This window comes from Esox lucius, chromosome 16 (assembly GCF_011004845.1).
Source record: "Esox lucius isolate fEsoLuc1 chromosome 16, fEsoLuc1.pri, whole genome shotgun sequence".
NCBI lineage: Eukaryota > Metazoa > Chordata > Actinopteri > Esociformes > Esocidae > Esox > Esox lucius.
Genome location: NC_047584.1, coordinates 3,377,885 through 3,397,237, shown reverse-complemented (window position 1 = coordinate 3,397,237; position 19,353 = coordinate 3,377,885). Strand labels below are relative to the sequence as shown.

General features: G+C 45.0%; 1 protein-coding gene across 7 annotated transcripts in view; it reads left to right on the top strand.

The window, feature by feature from the left end:
• Nucleotides 1–19,353, top strand: part of nalcn (sodium leak channel, non-selective) — a 279,305-nt gene that overhangs the window by 194,669 nt on the left and 65,283 nt on the right. For all 7 annotated transcript variants that reach the window (XM_034286758.1, XM_034286757.1, XM_020055017.3 and 4 more), the window contains one exon: nt 6,197–6,333. In XM_034286758.1, coding sequence (XP_034142649.1) covers nt 6,197–6,333 — 137 coding nt within the window. The remainder of the gene's footprint in view (nt 1–6,196; nt 6,334–19,353) is intronic.

Below are 19,353 nucleotides of genomic sequence, written 5' to 3'. Positions count from 1 at the left end.
TCGTTTCACTTGATGAAAAAGTTAGTTATCGTAATTTTTCTTGATAGTTATTGTATCAATGTCATTCACGAATGAAAGAAAAAAGTATGTTGTTATGCCATGAAAGAAAGAAATACGTTCTTATGCCATGAAATGAAATAGCTTTGGCAGACTCGCTAGCAATTGCTCAATTCCTATGACTATTCCAGTAAATTAGTAGATACTGGTAAAGCCTATTACTGGCTAATAAGCTGTTTAAATGGCCAATGGCAAAAGCTAACAGTTCATAGGCGCTATTTGTGGTGGAAGTAAACTTTGTAAGAAACGTTATTCAGTTTTATTGTATCAATATCATTTCATGAATGGCAAATTAGCTGTTAAAACGGCCAGTGGCAAAAGAAGATTTGTTCATAGACACAGGCTATGCTGACACCTGTCGAACGTAGAGCTCTGTGAGTAGTGGTTAGCAACACAGCCTTTCACATGGGCGACTTGGGTTTGAATCTTAAGAGGGCAATACTTTATATTGCGGTACGGCTGAACTAGGCTTGCCTGGTTTCTTGTTCAAATTCAGGTCTAGATGTCGCAATCACGGCTCAGTCCTTGTTTTCATATTCATCACTCTAGATGTCGCAGAACCTACAAGGTGTCAAACCAAATGCCCTCCGTCAGGGAACTAGTGTTGTACACAATCAGCCAGCCAGGCACAAAGTCACAAACCAGGCTACCTAAGGGAAAAATTACTTGCCCACAAGCATGGGGCCCCCGTGGGGGAAGGAAAATACAGTGGTCACCTACTCACCTTCCTGCTAGCATGTGTCTAGGAGATAGTATCCACAATCCAGTTAAATAGCCATTTCTTTGACAGAGCCTTGCCCCAAGCCGTTTGGCAAAAAAGACAAGGTGTTGGTCACCAAACCCTTTAGGTCTGGTCTGTTTATCCTCCATGCGCCTCCAATGAACAGTGCAGGCAAAATGGGAATTGTTTCATACAGAATTATTGGAAATGGCTCTGTATTCGTAAATGTGGGATTTTGGTTGATTTCTGAATAATTTATTAAATATAAATTTAACTGAGTGCAGTATATACAGCATTAGGTGAGTGTACATACCTTAATGCTGTGTCAGCTGTGAATGTCCTGGGTTTCTTTCTGTAAAGTAGGATCCCACTAGTCAATTCCTTTCTGGCTAAGATTGTGTATTGTAACAAAGAATATGTCTTTCATGGCTTTGAACTTCATGTGCCTTTTGCTTATCTTTATTGAATGTCCCAATCATTTTGGAGATTACTTTAAATGTATTCTAGAGAGAGCGCACAAACATACAGATACAAGGTAACTGTGTCCGCATACCAACTCCCTCAAACCCAGACATTCCAGGCCAATTTCAGTGCCCTCCGTGGGACCCCTGGTCTAATCTGCAAACTGGATTCTAACCCTGGTCTGGCTTTAAAGCAGGTAACTGTGAGGTTGTGACTCTGTGCCATTCTTTTGATACAGTCACACAGTCAAGATTGAGAGAATACTGTAGGCGCCAATGTGGTCCCTAGTCGTTTTTTTACATTCAGGCACAGACAGACAGGAGGCCAGATGGCCTACTGGATGTATACATCTGGAGCATCAGGTGATCATTTTCATGACCCCACTGTAGAGAGGAAATTTAGAAGTCAGGCCTACGGGAACCAAACCAGATTAAACTGGTCTGACATTCCAAGAACCTTCTCACAGATGATTAGAGTTTAATATACTTTAGTATTTACAAATGTAGGCTGTGTTACTAGCAGATTTGACTAAAAGTTTAGGACTTTCCCCAAATTTTCTAAATATTACATAATTTTTTGAAGGAATGTAAGGCAAATTGATATAACACCCACACACTTTAGGCTTTTCCTAACCAAAACTCTGAGGGAAATATCCAGTGGAAAGTACATTTTCTGGATATTTTCCAAAAAGTACAGTGTATCACTTGAATGGAATAAGAAACTAGAAAACAGGGGTTGTGTCCCAATAATAATTTATTATTCTGCAATAAATTGCTTCCCCTGTGATAACCCTTTTTCTCAATCACGGAGCCTTTTGTGACTTTAATAGTTGCTGTATGGATGTTACCCTGCGTGCATGTATGTGTGTGTTTATGTGTATGTGTATGTGTGTGTGTGTGTGTGTGTGTATGTGAGACAGAGACCTCCAGAAATCTGTGATGCACATCTTACAGCTCAGCCGAGCCTGAAATTGGCTGGATTGGAAGAGAAGGACTGGATACATCACCTTAATGTGCCCCAAGGCCAGAGTATTAGTCTCAGCAACGCTACGTCCACACACAAACACTAACATTTTTCTCATTTAAAATGCTATTTTCCAGAACCTAACTATAAACCTAACCCTAACATTATCCTTAGGCCAACCTTTAAAAACGTACTTGGATTTCTGGTTCTCACCAGTATACGTGTACACGTGCATAAACACACTAATATTACTATTTACTGTCCTTCCTTTGAGTTTTGAGCCTTAAGTCATTGCTTCCTGTTTTGCCAAATTACTTAAAGGCCAACTAGTCCAGTGTTTCTCTGGGCTGAGAACTGACCCCGCTCTCCAAATGTGTTTCTGTTCTTGGAAGAGAGGGTTTGCTTACACTATGTTCGTTTCCAAAAGCTAATGTTGAAACTGTTTAAATGCAATCTGCTCTCCATGATGGAAACTATGTCGAAAGAAAGTGAGAGAGAGAGATACAGAAAGTTACAGAGACAAAGTTCCTTCTTCAGTAATGGGATGCTAGAACAGAGTGGGGTGTCGAGCCGTAGATGCACTGTGAGTTCCGCTGAGCTGGGCTCATTGATTGAGGCGTGTGGGGGCATTCAGCTAGAAACAACCCTGTTTTTGTATTTTTCCATAAACTAAGCGCATGCCTGTTTGTGTGGAATGGGTGAACAGTGCACTAAAATGCACTCAACTGTAAAAGCTGCAGGATTTTTGCACGTTTTTGTTTCTGGCCTTTTTCACCTCTAACATATTTTATGTTTACTGCTTAATGGACCAGCCAGCAGTGTGAGGAGGGTCTGCAACAGGTTATCTGCGGTATAGACATTTTGAAACAGTCACAGTATGTAGCTGTGTATGTCTTCCAATGTTTTTATGTTTGTGTCAGTGAATATTTGTAGCAGAACACGGATGCAGTACGTTCGGAAATGAGACGATAGTTTTGCATTTCATCTGTCACAATTCATGTGGTCCCCCGTAGCTCAGTTAGTAGAGCGCGGTGCTCACGACAAAAGGATTGTTGGTTTGAAACCACAGGGGGACGGTACGCAAATGTGTGCACTCACTGCTGTAAGTCGCTCTGGGCAAGAAAGTCTGCTTAAAGACTAACAATTTCAAAGTGTTTGCTTTCTGTGGTGTTTGAGAAGAAAAAATGAATAAAAGGGCTTTGGAAAAGTGCAGCGTGCGTCTCCTGTTTCTTCTTTACGACTTTGCTTCTGCCTTCAATTTGCAGACAGTTACAGTGGTGTAGGCTGCACCACGCAGGATTTCTCCTCATGTTCATTTGCACATTCGCTAGCACTCATTTTGTTAGTGTTCTGATAACAGACACACAGTTTGTATTTTTTGCATCCTATTTATGGCTGGTGGAGGGTGGGGGGAAAGGACGGGATGAAAATATGAATATCTGGATACTGTCCAACGCGAGTCCACATACTAGACCACCCCGGGCAGGGCCCTTGACAAGGTATTAATGAGACTGAACAATAGTATTCCCTTACAGCTCCGTTAATAGAGACACTGTGGCAAGCTTGTTGTTTGGTTCTGGATTAAATCCCAGAAACTTAATGCAACCACTACTGTAAGTCATGTCAATTTGGGCATCTGCTAAATCACTTGTAAAAAGTTTGAAATACACTGGGATAGCTCAAACACTCCCAGACATGTCACACCAGGGAGTGTTAGCAGCGTACGTGAGGATCAGAATACTTTCCCTGTCTCTGTTTCAACATTGACATATGTGCTTGTTTGTTGTGTATCTTTGTGTGTAAATTTTTCAAGACAATAGTTGTCATTGCTTGATTACAGATGTGCAATAACCGCCGGGCTGAAGATAAATCTATTTCACTGTGCCTGGTTATAGTCTTGACAGGCACTCCTGACAGATTCCTGACGTTTCCTTGTCATGTATTTTTCTTCGGCTGCACCCACAGACAACTCTTTTTATACCTTTCAGTTCGATGGACAGAATTTCTCTTGAGCAACATATATATATATATATACACACACACACACGCACACACACAGTTGAATCGGCAGCAGCTGCTGTTTCCCAGCCAGAATGATAAGCCCTCAATCACCGTCCAGCTTAACTTGGTTGACCTCCAGTCTTACAGACAACAATGCCAGCCCTCGAATTGGAATCAGCTACCCTCTCATGGACTTAAAATTATTGTATTGATATAATCTCTGCTAGTCATTTGTAATTTATTTTTATTTGACCAATCTATATTGCTTGGTGATTTTGTGTGTGTATGTGCACATACATATTTTCTTCTGTCTTCTTGCATAAACCATTCCAATATAATCTTTTTTTTTTCTTTTCATTGCTTCCTTCATTCTTTTTTTGAAACGTAAGTAGGTTTTCACAGACTGGTTTGTAAGAGTGTCTGAATGTGTATGTGTGTGTGTGTAGTTGTATATGTGATTGTAGGTGTGTGCGTGTGCGTACACATCCATGTGTGTGTCTCCATGACTGCTAGTGTGTGGCTGCCATCTTCAGATACAAGTATTGAACTGCATCTTGACACGACAGAAAAATCCCATAGGGTAGAAGTTGCCCCTAAAGACTGTCTCCAATCAGAATTTATATATGTTAAATGAATTATCTTAAACTGACCGTAGATTAGTTTTTATGGGTAACTTAATCTTACTCCAGAACACCAACCCATACCATATATTATATTTCCCTTGTCAACACATGATCTTCACAATCATTTGCTAATTCAGATACTTATTGGAGGTCATCCAAAATGTAGAGTGTATTCTCACTAAAGTGCATTGATGGTACCAATTGTGTAAAAACTACTGTGAGTTCATTCTAGACACTAGAAGTTTAAAATACAGATGAGTAGATATTATTTTATGAGACAGCTTTTGTGATTATTTTACTCCCAGAGATACACAATATAATCTATTTAGTTTATATACAATGTTTGGTTTTAAGTATATGACTGCTCAATCAAAAAAAATATGTTACCTTAAAAGATCTATATTACAGTAATGCAAATGTTTCAGTTGTCAGAGCGTGGCTGCTGCTCGATTCCCGAGTGGGGGTGGTACGAAAAAGTTAGTTCCTGTGGATGAGAGTGAAATGCTAGATGAAAAAATAAACAGGACTGGACCCAGATCGCACCAGGGCCAATTTAGGGTTCCACATTTTGACAATCAGATAGTATTAAATGCATAGAAATCGGATGACTACAACTATCCCCGTTCAAGTCAAGGGCATCTACATTATATGTAATAAACCTATCCACAGCAGGTGAAATCCATAACTTTACAATAACTTGCCCCTCAAGAATAGATGTGATACCTCCCACTATAGCAGGGAAATGGTGCATGTGAGACCATTGTAAAGTTACTCAACCGGTCTGGCGAAATTATGTTTAACTATCTTTTACATTATGGGCTGATTTCCAAGCAGATTATGCCATTCTCAGTAGAGCTAGCCTGTTATCTTTCCATCACATTATTTCATCTTACCTATGGAATCATTGTTTCTGTATATTATTGTAGTATCTGCCAAACCCTTCTCTAGAACAAGAACTGTAGGAACATGACAATTCTTCTCTCCAAGTGAAGTGTATTTCTCTCTCTACATGACAAAGTGTACTATATCTCTTTCTCCATTGACCACCTTGTCCTTGCAATCCTTTTCTTAGATAAATGAGTTGTAAATCTTTCTCTGTTGCTCTGAACATTCCCTGCCACTCGTTTTCAACTCTGTCCCTCTCTGACTATGTCCTATGTGTGAACTGCACTGTGTCCCTTTCTCCTTTTACCCAAAGTCCACACTCTCTCTTCTTAGTTACAAGGGATGTCAGTCTCACTCTGTAGCTGTTTCAAGTCTTTCCCCTTTTTCCCCCCCAGTCAATCTTTCCACCCCTGTTAAAGAAAGATCACATTAAAATGATATCTCCTCTCTCATCTCAACATCTTTATTTTCTTTCTGTCCATAGTTGAAGCAAAGCGAGGCCAATGCAGACACCAAAGAGAAACTTCCCCTACGTCTAAGGATCTTTGAGAAGTTCCCCAATAGACCCCAGATGGTCAAGATCTCCAAGCTGCCCTCTGACTTCACTGTGCCTAGAATCAGGTACCTTACCAGGGATACATCAGAACAGAACTTCCCTGACTTGGGTTCAGATGAAAACTTTCTACATTTGAGAATTTTGTGGCACTGCCCATCAGTAAATCATACCCGATACCAATATATGTTTAAACAAGAAACCAGGCAAGCCTAGTTCAGCCAGCCCGCAATAGAAAGTATTGCCCTCTTGAAATTCAAACCCAGGTCACCCACATGGAAGGCTTTGTTGCTAAACACTACACCACAGAGCTGTACGTTTGATGGGTGTCAGTATAACCTCTTGTGTCTATCCTAAACAAATCCTCTTTTGCCACTGGCCGTTTTAACAGCTAATTGGCCATTCGTGAATGATATTGATACAGTTAAACTGACTAGAATAGTCATAGGAATTGAGCAATTGCTAGCGAGTATGCCAAAGCTATTCGTTCGTGAATGTCATTGATACAATAATTATCAATAAAGGTGACGATAACTAACTTTTTCTTCAAGTGAAACGCCAAGAGAATTGTGGAAATAAAAGTGATAAATGTTGTTGCTCTCAAAGTTAGGTCTTCCATGTGAGAGGCACTTTCTTCAACCACTATGCCACGGCATTACACATTTCACCAGTCACTAAACACCATTGAGCATTAAACTGACTAATGTTTCTTATTAAGTTTGCCTCCACCACAAATAGCGTCTATGAACTGTTAGCTTTTGGCACTGGCAGTTTGAACAGCTTATTAGCCAGTAATAGGCTTACTACTATCTACTAAGTTCTTAGGAATAATCATAAGAATTGAGCAATTGCTAGAGAGACTGAATATGAACTTTTCCATGCCAACAAAGAACAGCAAAGATCTTGTCTATACGGAATAATTCATAATGCGTATTTCGCTTTGCCTGTGAGGAGATATGTGGGACCTATAGTTTACAGGTCCGCTTCTCTAACCACTACACTTGTTAACAAGGGGTAGTCAGTCAGTCAGTCAGTGACGTTCGCACTTCTTGGCCGGCTCTGCAGACTGTCAGTCACTCCTCACAATACATAATTTGGGCTGTAAATGACGAATGTTAATAATTGTACATTAACCAGCTGGAACAACCTCAGTATTTCTGCGGTTTAGCTCCAGAAATTCCACTCCACCTACCTTTTCTTGTCATGCAGATAGTGATGGCCAAACGAGGCTTCATTAGCGTTATTATGAAAAATAAAATACAGTGGGGAGAACAAGTATTTGATACACTTACAAAGCATGTAGAGGTCTGTAATTTTTATCACATTGTATGATTTTTTTAATAATTAATTTGCATTTTATTGCATGAAATAAGTATTTGATCACCTACCAACCAGTAAGAATTCCGGCTCTAACAGACCTGTTTGTTTTTTTTAAGAAGCCCTCCTGTTCTCCACTCATTACTTGTTTGAACTCATTACCTGCATAAAAGACACCGGTACACACACTCAATCAAACATACTCTAACCTCTCCACAATGGCCAAGACCAGAGAGCTGTGTAAGGACATCAGGGATAAATTTGTAGACCTGCACAAGGCTGGGATGGGCTACAGGACATTAGGCAAGCAGCTTGGTGAGAAGGCAACAACTGTTGGCACAATTATTAGAAAATGGAAGAAGTTCAAGATGATGGTCAATCTATCTCGGTCTGGGGCTCCATGCAAGATCTCACCTCGTGGGGCATCAATGATTATGAGGAAGGTGAGGGATCAGCCCAGAACTACACAGCAGGACCTGGCAATGTCCTGAAGAGAGCTGGGACCACAGTCTCAAAGAACCATTAGTAACACACTACGCCATCATGGATTCAAATCCTGCAGCGCATGCAAAGTCCCCTGCTCAAGCCAGCGCGTGTCCAGGCCCGTCTGAAGTTTGCCACTGACCATCTGGATGATCCAGAGGAGGAATGGGACAAGGTCATTTGGTCTGATGAGCCAATAATAGAGCTTTTTGTTTTCCTTCAAACCACTCGCCGTGTTTGGAGGAAGAAGAAGGATGAGTACAACCCCGAAAACACCATCCCAACCGTGAAGCATGGAGGTGGAAACATCATTCTTTGGGGATGCTTTTCTGCAAAGGGGATAGGACGACTGCACCGTATTGTGGTGAGGATGGATGGGGCCATGTATCGCGAGATCTTGGCCAACAACCTCCTTCCCTCAGTAAGAGCATCGAAGATGGGTCGTGGCTGGGTCTTCCAGCATGACAACGACCCAAAAAACACAGCCAGGGCAGCTAAGGAGTGGGTCCGTATGAAGCATCTCAAGGTCCTGGAGTGGCCTAGCCAGTCTCCAGACCTGAACCCAATAGAAAATCTTTGGAGGGAGCTGAAAGTCCGTATTGCCCAGCGACAGCCCCGAAACCTGAAGGATCTGGAGAATGTCGGTATGGAGGAGTGGGCCAAAATCCCTGCTGCAGTGTGTGCAAACCTGGTCAAGAACTACAGGAAACGTATGATCTCTGTAATTGCAAACAAAGGTTTCTGTACCAAATATTAAGTTCTGCTTTTCTGATGTATCAAATACTTATGTCATGCAATAAAATGCCAATAAATCACTTAAAAATCATACAATGTGATATTCTGGATATTTGTTTTAGTTTCCGTCACTCACTGTTGAAGAGTACCTATGATAAAATTTACAGACTTTTACATGCTTTGTAAGTGGGAAAACCTACAAAATCAGCAGTGTATCAAATACTTGTTCTCCCCACTGTATGAGTTTGCGCTGCTAGCATAACGGTAATGAAGCATCGAATGGCAATCACTACATGTAGACAACTGACACAGAATGAAATGGCATTGGCAGTGTTTGTGGAGACATAAAGCTGAGGGTCTTCATCAATAAGGTGAAAAGCCTAAACTACGTTTTCTAAGTATTTTCTTAGTGTGGCCCCACTTATTAGGGACATGAGAAACATATTTGTTGAATAGGTTTTCCATTATGACTATACGAAAACAATATAAATAATGTGAATTGGAATGTGAAGCTTGATGTTGTTTCTGTTGTTATCAACCAATCACAGCGTCATAAAACCAGGACTAGACTCAATTTTAAATAGTGCTTCAGTGTGGCAATTACATATCTAGCTAATCAAGTCAAAGTCAAGTCAAAGTTTATTTATTGAACGCACCACATAACACAACATTATCCTGCACAATTTAATTATTGTGACATAGCACACGACATCTACGTAGTAAGAATTAAGAGACATACAGCATAAGCAAAAATATAGCAGTAATATACACCAATCAGCCATAACATTATGACCACCTGCCTAATATTGTGTAGGTCCCCCTTTTGCCACCAAAACAGCCCTGACCCGTCGAGGCATGGATTCCACTAGACCCCTGAAGGTGTGCTGTGGTATCTGGCACCAAGACATAAGCAGCAGATCCTTTAAGTCCTGTAAGTTGCGAGGTGAGGCTTCCATGGATCTGACCTGTTTGTCCAGCACATCCCACAGACACTCGATTGGATTGAGATCTGGGGAATTCAGAGGCAAAGTCAAGACCTTGATTTCTTTGTTGTGTTCTTCAAACCATTCCTGAACCATTTTTGCTTAGTGGCAGGGCAAAGTCAACACCTTGAACTCTTTGTTGTGTTCTTCAAACCATTCCTGAACCATTTTTGCTTAGTGGCAGAGCGGATTATCATGCTGAAAGAGGCCAATGCCATCAGGGAATACCGTTGCCATGAACGGGTGCACATGGTCTGCAACATTGCTCAGGTAGGTGGTACATGTCAAAGTAGCATCCACATGAATGGCAGGACCCAAGGTTTCCCAGCAGAACATTGCCCAAAGCATCACACTTCTTCCGCCAGCTGTCCTTCTTCCCATAGTGCATCCTGGTGCAATGTATTCTCCACGTAAATGACACACAGGCACCCAGCCTTCCATGTGATGTAAAAGAAAATGTGATTCATCAGACCAGGCCACCTTCTTCCATTGCTCCGTGTCCAAGTTCTGATGCTCACATGCCCATTGTAGGCACTTTCGGCAGTGGACAGGGGTCAGCATGGGCACCCTGGAACATCTGCGGCTACTTAGTCCCATACGCAACAAACTGCGATGCACTGGGTGTTCCGATATCTTTCTATCAATACCAGCAATAACTTTTTCAGTAATTGGAGCTACAGCAGCTCATCTGTTGGATTGGACCACACAGGCCAGCCTTCGCTCCCCCCTGTGCACCAATGAGCCTTGGCCAACCATGACCCTGTCGCCGGATCACTGCTTTAACTTCCTTTTTGAGAGGTACTGACCATTGCAGACCGGGAACGCCTCACAAGGACTGTAATTCTGACCCAGGCTTCTAGCCATCACAATTCGGCCCTTGTCAAATATACGCTCAGATCCTCACACTTGACCATTTTTCCTGATTCTAAAACATCACTTTTGTGGACTGAATGTTCCCTTGCTGTCTAATATATCTCACCCACTGACAGGTGCCATGATAACGACATTATCAGTGTTATTCATTTCACATGTCAGTGGTCATATTGTTATGGAAGATCGGTGTACATAATGTTAACTAGCAGCAATTTTAGTAGGATGGGGAATATGAACAATATGAACAATACAATGTACAACCCTGTTTGGAAAAGCGTGGGGATGCTGTGTTAAAAGCAAATAAAAACAGAATGCAATAATGTACAAATTATTTACCCTGGAATTTAATTGAAAATTGTTCAAAGACAACATATAAAATGTTGAAACTGAGAAATGTTATTGTTTTTGGAAAAATACATGCCCATTTTGAATATGCATACAACACGTTTCAAAAAATGTTTAACACTGTGTTGCATGACCTCTTCTTCAACAATACTCTGTAAGCGTTTGGGAACTGAGACCAGTTGCTGTAGTTTTGAAAGTGAAAGGTTTTCCCATTCTTGTTTGATATAGGATTGCAGCTACTCAACAGTTTGGGGTCTCCTTTCTCGTATTTTTTATTTATAGTGCACCAAATGTTTTCAATGAGTGACTTTTTTACTATGAAGCCATGCTGTTGTAATATGTGCAGAATGTGTTTGGCATTGTCTTGCTGAAATAAGCAAAGCCTTCCCTGGAAAAGATGTCTGGATGGCAGCATTTGTTGCGCCAAAACCTTGATTGAACACCTGTATTTGATTATCACCTGTCCCTTCTTACCCTTTATAATTAGTTCTGTCCTTAGTTCCTTGTGAGGTATTGTTCGTTCGAGACTAAACCCTTCAGATTCCTACTCCCAGTGTTGTTTCACCCAAGGGTATCGGACCTAACACTATCCTTGTTAATTTTTTACCTTGACTCAGGCTAGCCCTTCTTGTACTGTTGCTTCCGCTGATTGCTTGCCTGTGTACCGACTTATTGCCTGCCTTGGGACACTGTCTTTGGATTGTAGACTGTGTACGTCCCATATTAAACCTTTAGCGCTCTGCGCTTGGATCCCCATCCTGTGTCTGTGTATTAGTGACTGAATACCTCACCTATACAACTCATGGATCCAGCGTAGTAATTCATCCAGGCATTCCTCCTGTTGAGACATCCATGCCAGAAGCTACGGTGGATCTATGAGCTTCCTCCATTAGCTCTGTCGGGTCAGGTAGCCGATAATCCCGATCCAATCCCCCCTCCTGCACCAGAACCCGTTCCTCCCACTCGAATGAACATGGCTTTACCCAACAAATATGACAGAGCCCCAGGAAAATGCCCCAGGTTCTTCCTACAGTGTTCCATGTACATCCAGCACCATGCGGAGGATTTCTGCATGGACGTGGATAAAATCCACTACATCATCTCTCTGCTTACAGGGTGAGCTCTACATTGGGCTACCACTTTATGGTCGTCTGGTAGCCCACTCCTTCAATCTGAAAGTGAATTCATTTCAAAGAAGTTTTTGATCATTGCGTAACAGGACGAAGAGTGGGAGATGTGTTGTGTGAGCTGCAGCAAAGAAAATCGCTCAGCAGACGATGATGCTCTGGAGTTCAGAACGTTAGCTGCTGGTAGTGGGTGGAGTGAGGCTGCTTTGTTAACCATCTATCGGTAAGGTTTGACACCCAGCTTGCAAGCCAAATTTGCCTGTCGAGGGGACATTCAAAACCTTAAAAGGTACATCAAGCTGTCCATATCCTTGGACAATCTCATCCACGACCAGAAGACAGTGTCTCCTATGAAGCATCCCCGGTCCTCTCCTATGTTCCTTCCTACTGCTGCCGGTAGATCATTGCTCGGAAACCAGGTGGGCGTGTCTGTCTTCGCTTAGAAGCAGTTTAGTGTACCCATTGTCATTGCTACTTAGACCTTTTCTTTGTCATTGACAGCATTGATTGACTCAAGCTTCTGGGAACTTTTTAGATGGTGAAGTGGCTTCTCAACTGGGGGTGGCATTGGTTCCAGTTCACATCAACCCATCGGATCTGGAAAAATCCCTCATCGCACTATTCCACTCAACCTCCAAGTAGGGCTTTTTTATCATGAGGCCATAGAACTGTACATCCTATCATCACCTAAAGTAAGTATATAGACGAATCACTGCAACAAGGTTCTATCTGTTCTTTCACTTCACCGGCCGTGTCTAGTTTATTTTTTGTGGGGAAGAAGGATGGTGACCTACGTCCCTGCATCGACTACAATTCCCTGAACGCTGTTACAATCAAGAACCCCTACCCATTACCCCTCATTCCTTCTGCTCTAGAACAGGTTGGGCGCACCACCCTGTATAACAAACTTGACCTCCATAGTGCCTGTAACCTCATATGCATCCGTGAAGGCGACGAGTGGAAAACAACCTTCATGACTAACAGGTGGCACAATGAATACCTTTTTATGCCTTATGGCCTAACGAACACTCCGCCTGTCTTCCAGTATTTCATGAACGACATATTCCAAGATATGATCCATCAGTTCCTCCTAGTGTATATTGACGATCCCCTGATATGTTCCTATTCAGTGACGAAACACATTCAGTACATTAAACAAGTTTTGCAATGGTTGAGACAGCATCATCTTTATGAAAGCAGAAAAATGCAAGTTCCACACAACAACAATAACCTTCCTCAGTTTCGTCCTCACTCAAGGCAGAGTCTGCGTGGACAATTTCAAGGTAACAGCGGTACGTGACTGGCCTGAACCCCAGACTGTCAAGTAACTTCAGCGGTTTGCAAATTCTATTCCAGATTTATAAGGAACTTCAGCTCGATCACTGCCCCTCTTAACGCCCTCACCAGCCAATAAACAAAACGAGTCTCTTGGACTCCTCAGGCTCTGTAAAAAACATAAAAACCGCTAAACGCTTAAATCCCATACCAGCCCGCTGAGCCCTCTTCTTGACTCGATTTCAATTCCATGTGTCCTACATTCCAGAAAAAAAAACTGTCAGTGGATTCCCTCTCCAGACAGTTCGATGCCACGGAGACACATTCGTTACCAGAAACCAGTCTGCCTGCCTCATGTGTTGTGGCACCCATTCGATGGGAGATAACAGATGCAATTAAAGATGCCTGCTCCATCCACGACTACACCAGGGAAAACGTACGTGCCAGCTCAAATCTGCCCTCAGCTGCTCCAGTGGTGTCAAAACCTTGCTATGTTTCTGGACATCCAGGAACCTTTGTTGACGTGAGAGGACGCTGGCACTGTTTATTCGCCACTTCTCCGTCTGCTACTCTCTTGTGTTCCTGTTTATTTGTGTTCGCTGTACCTCACTGACCTCCTCTCCCTATACCAATCCTCACGGTCCCTCAGATCCACCTCAGCTGGTCTCCTCTCCATCCAAAAATCCAACCTCCGTAGTTTTGGGGACAGAGCCTTCTCCCGGGCATCTCCCAGGCTCTGGGACTCCCTCCCCCAAGAGATCCGCACCTTTGAGTCCCTCACCATCCTCCAGTCCCACCTCAAGACCCATCTCTTCACCTCTGCCTATCTGTAGCCCCACGCCCCCCTCCCTTCTCATCTGTCTGAATCTTATCTTACCTTGTTTTGTTTGTTTTGTTCTGTTTTTATAATCTACCTGCCCTGTAAAGTGACTTTGAGTCCAAGAAAAGCACTATGTAAATAAAATGTATTATTATTATTACCAAGACCACCAAACTACTGTCCCAGACATTCTGGTGGCCGGCTCTGCCTTAAGACGTACATGATTTTGTCCTCTCCTGTCCAGTGTGCACTCAAGCCAAGACACCTTCCACCTTGCCAGCAGGTATGTTGGAACCTCTACCAATTCCCCATCGACCTTGGTCGAACATATCCATGGATTTTATTACGGACCTTCCTGAGTCCTTGGGCAACACTACAGCACTACAGTGACCGATGTCATCATCCCACTCCTTTTTTCCATTCTGGACAAAGAGTGTGGCTGTCCACGAGGGACATCAGGCTCCTTCTCCCATCCAAAAAACTCGGCCCGAGGTGTATTGGTCCCTTCAAGGCAATTAATCCTGTCACCTACCGTCTACTCCTCCCTCGGCAGTACCGGATCTCTCACCCCTTCCATGTGTCCCTCCTCAAGCCTGTTTTCTGCAGCCCTATGCATCCCCCGACTACCCAGGCCTCTGAACGTTCAGGGTAAAACCGGCGTATTCTGTGCAGTCTTCTTGATTCCAGGTATCGGAGTGGTTGGCTGCACTACCTGGTGGGCTGATACGGCTATGGCCCTGAGGAACAGTCCTGGGTCCCTGCTCGCGATATCTTGGACCCGAACCTCTTCAACCTCTTCCACCGGGACCACCCGGCCTGGCCCACTGCGGGGCCTCCACGCCCCTGTTCACCCGAATATTGTTCACCTGTGTTTGATTATCACATGTCCCTTGGTTACCTTTTATATTTCATTCTGTCCTTAGTTCCTTGTGAGGTATTATTCATCAGACCGCAGGACAGTTTTCCACTTCCGCTCAGGCCCAGAGAAGGTTTCTGGATCTGGTTTATATATTTCTTCAAAGAAGGTTTCTTCTTTGCATGGTAGAGTTTTAACTTGCATTTGTGGATGCAGCGACATACTGTGTTCACAGATAATGGTTTTCAGATGTGTTCCTGGGCCCATATTGTCTGCTTTTAATGCAGTGCCGCCTGAGGGCCCGAAGATCACGACCATCCAGTATTGGTTTTCGGATTTCTCAGGAATCTCTGAATCTTTTTATGATATTATGTACAGTAGATCAGTGGTTCCCAAAGTAGGGGTAGGGACCCCCCGGGGGGTTGTGAGACAGTGACGTGGCGGTCGCGAGATGATTTCGAAAAATTAAGGAATATTTTAAAACAATTAGAAATAGCATATTTTAGCCCGGATGTAGGCCCCGGATAAGCGGATGATGATGGATGGATGAATGGATATTTTAGCCATAATTTTAAATGAATGTTAAATTAATGCATCCAAATAAAAAAACCATCAGCCTTTTGATTTTCCTTTTCCCCTCATGACCCCTGAGGCGATTACGACAGATTACTGACATACATCAGTTACCGCAGGTCAATTTACAGCACCATGTTAAAAATTCTGACGTGCACGTGTCAGCTTAGAATATAATTTTTATCGAAATGAAAGGTTGGTTAATATTGACCAAAGACAAAGCAGGGAGGCCAGCAGAAAGGCCAGCGGAGGAGAGCAGATAAGCACCACCGTCTGAAAGGCCATCCACCTCAGGTAGAGGAAGAAACCTGTGCATAAGAAGGACATCCATCAGCAGTCGGATCAGCCTTCCTCCAAGTGTCGAAAGTATTGAGAAGAATTTATCCAGTATGGATTCACGTGCCATCGTCAACGAAGTACAACATCCCCAATGTGTAGTGTGCACTGAGGTTCTTGCACATGAAAGCCTAAAGCCTGTAAACACTTGAAAACCAAGTACCCCTCTCTCGCTGCTAAACCAGTATTCTTTCCGGTGAAAGGAGGGAGAGTTGCAAAGCCAAAAAAAGGCCTAACTAAACAAACAACAATCCCTGCCAAAGCCCAACAAGCATCATTTGAGGTGGCATATTTAATTGCAAAGTCAAAAAAGCCACATGCGATTGGGGAAACCCTTATCAAACCCGCTGCTATAGCTATAAGTCAAGCTATGCATGGGGATTAACTGGCCCGTGAACTAGAATCAATGCCGCTGTCTAACAGGACTATTGCATCTCCGACATGGCCCGGGACATCAAGTGTCAGCTGGTGGACAGGGTGAAGAAATGCTTTACAGTTAATTCATCCACGGATGTATCAAACTCTTCCAACTGCTTGTATTTTTCAGATACAGTTTTGAGGGAAAACTTAACGAGGACATACTGTTTTGCACCCCGCTGGAGTGAACGTGCACAGGCGAGGACACTGTCACAAAATTTGACAGCAAACTAAAAGAAGAGGGACTGTCTTGGGCCGAGTGCTTAGGTGTGTGTACAGACGGTGCTGGAGCGATGCAGGGGAAAAAGAAAGGTCTTACAGCAAGAGTCTTACAAGTGTCATCATCATCATCATCATCTTCTTCCGCTTCATCCGGGGCCGGGTCGCAGGGGCAGCAGTCTAAGCAGGGATGCCCAGACTTCCCTCTCCCCAGACACTTCCTCCAGCTCTTCCGGGGGGACACCGAGGCGTTCCCAGGCCAGCCGGGAGACATAGTCCCTCCAGCGTGTCCTAGGTCTTCCCCGGGGTCTCCTCCCGGTGGGACGGGACCGGAACACCTTCCCTGGAAGGCGTTCCGGAGGCATCCGAAACAGATGCCCAAGCCACCTCAGCTGACCCCTCTCGATGTGGAGGAGCAGCGGCTCTACTCCGAGCTCCTCCCGGGTGACCGAGCTTCTCACCCTATCTCTAAGGGAACGCCCAGCCACCCTGCGGAGAAAGCTCATTTCGGCCGCCTGTATCCGGGATCTTGTCCTTTCGGTCATGACCCAAAGCTCATGACCATAGGTGAGAGTAGGAACGTAGATTGACCGGTAAATCGAGAGCTTCGCCTTGCGGCTCAGCTCTTTCTTCACCACGACAGACCGATACATCGACCGCATTACTGCAGAAGCTGCACCGATCCGTCTGTCAATCTCCCGTTCCATCCTTCCCTCACTCGTGAACAAGACCCCTAGATACTTAAACTCCTCCACTTGAGGCAGGCACTCTCCACCAACCTGAAGTGAGCAAGCCACCCTTTTCCGACTGAGGACCATGGCCTCAGATTTGGAGGTACTGATTCTCATCCCCACCGCTTCACACTCGGCTGCAAACCGTCCCAGCGCATGCTGAAGGTCCTGGTTTGAAGAGGCCAACACGACAACATCATCCGCAAAGAGTAGAGACGAAATCGTGTGGTCCCCAAACCTGACACCCTCCGGCCCCTGGCTGCGCCTAGAAATTCTGTCCATAAAAATTATGAACAGAACCGGTGACAAAGGGCAGCCCTGCCGGAGTCCAACATGCACTGGGAACAAGTCTGACTTACTGCCGGCAATGCGGACCAAGCTCCTGCTTCGGTCGTACAGGGACCTGACAGCCCTTAGCAAAGGACCCAGGACCCCATATTCCCGAAGCACTCTCCACAGGATGCCGCGAGGGACACAGTCGAATGCCTTCTCCAAATCCACAAAACACATGTGGATTGGTTGGGCAAACTCCCATGAACCCTCCAACACCCCGTAGAGGGTATAGAGCTGGTCCAGTGTTCCACGGCCCGGACGAAAACCACACTGTTCCTCCTGAATCTGAGGTTCTACTATCGGCCGTATTCTCCTCTCCAGAACCCTGGCATAGACTTTCCCGGGGAGGCTGAGAAGTGTGATCCCCCTGTAGTTGGAACACACCCTCCGGTCCCCCTTCTTAAAAAGAGGGACCACCACCCCGGTCTGCCATCCCAAAGGCACTGTCCCCGACCGCCACGCGATGTTGCACAGGCGTGTCAACCAAGACAGCCCCACAACATCCAGAGACTTGAGGTACTCAGGGCGGATCTCATCCACCCCCGGTGCCTTGCCACCGAGGAGTTTCTTGACCACCTCAGTGACTTCAGCCCGGGTGATGGACGAGTCCACCTCTGAGCCCTCATCCTCTGCTTCCTCAATGGAAGATGTGACGGCGGGATTGAGGAGATCCTCGAAGTACTCCTTCCACCGCCCGACGACATCCCCAGTTGAGGTCAACAGCTGGCCACCTCTACTGTAAACAGCGTTGGTAGGGCACTGTTTCCCTCTCCTGAGGCGCCGGACGGTTTGCCAGAATCTCTTCGAGGCCAGCCGATAGTCCTTCTCCATGGCCTCACCGAACTCCTCCCAGGCCCGAGTTTTTGCCTCCACAACCACCCAGGCTGCAGTCCGCTTGGCCTGTCGGTACCCGTCAGCTGCCTCAGGAGTCCCACAAGCCAACCAGGCCTGATAGGACTCCTTCTTCAGCTTGACGGCATCCCTTACTTCCGGTGTCCACCACCGGGTTCGGGGATTGCCGCCTCGACAGGCACTGGAGACCTTACGTCCACAGCTCCGAACGGCCGCTTCGACAATGGCGGTGGAGAACATGGTCCACTCGGACTCAATATCTCCAGCCTCCCTCGGGATCCAGTCGAAGCTCTGTCGGAGGTGGGAGTTAAAGATCTCTCTGACAGGAGACTCGGCCAGACGTTCCCAGCAGACCCTTACAGTGCGCTTGGGCCTGCCGAGTCTGTCCAGCTTCCTCCCCCGCCATCGGATCCAGGTGGTGATCAGTTGACAGCTCCGCCCCTCTCTTCACCCGAGTGTCCAAGACATACGGCCGCAGGTCAGATGAAACGACAACAAAGTCGATCATCGACCTGCGGCCTAGGGTGTCCTGGTGCCATGTGCACTGATGGACACCCTTATGCTTGAACATGGTGTTCGTTATGGACAAACTGTGACTAGCACAGAAGTCCAATAACTGAACACCACTCGGGTTCAGATCAGGGGGGCCGTTCCTCCCAATCACACCCCTCCAGGTGTCACTGTCGTTGCCCACGTGGGCGTTGAAGTCCCCCAGTAGAACGATAGAGTCCCCAGTTGGAGCACTTTCCAGCACCCCTCCCAGAGACTCCAAGAAGGTCGGGTACTCTGCACTGCCGTTCGGCCCATAGGCAC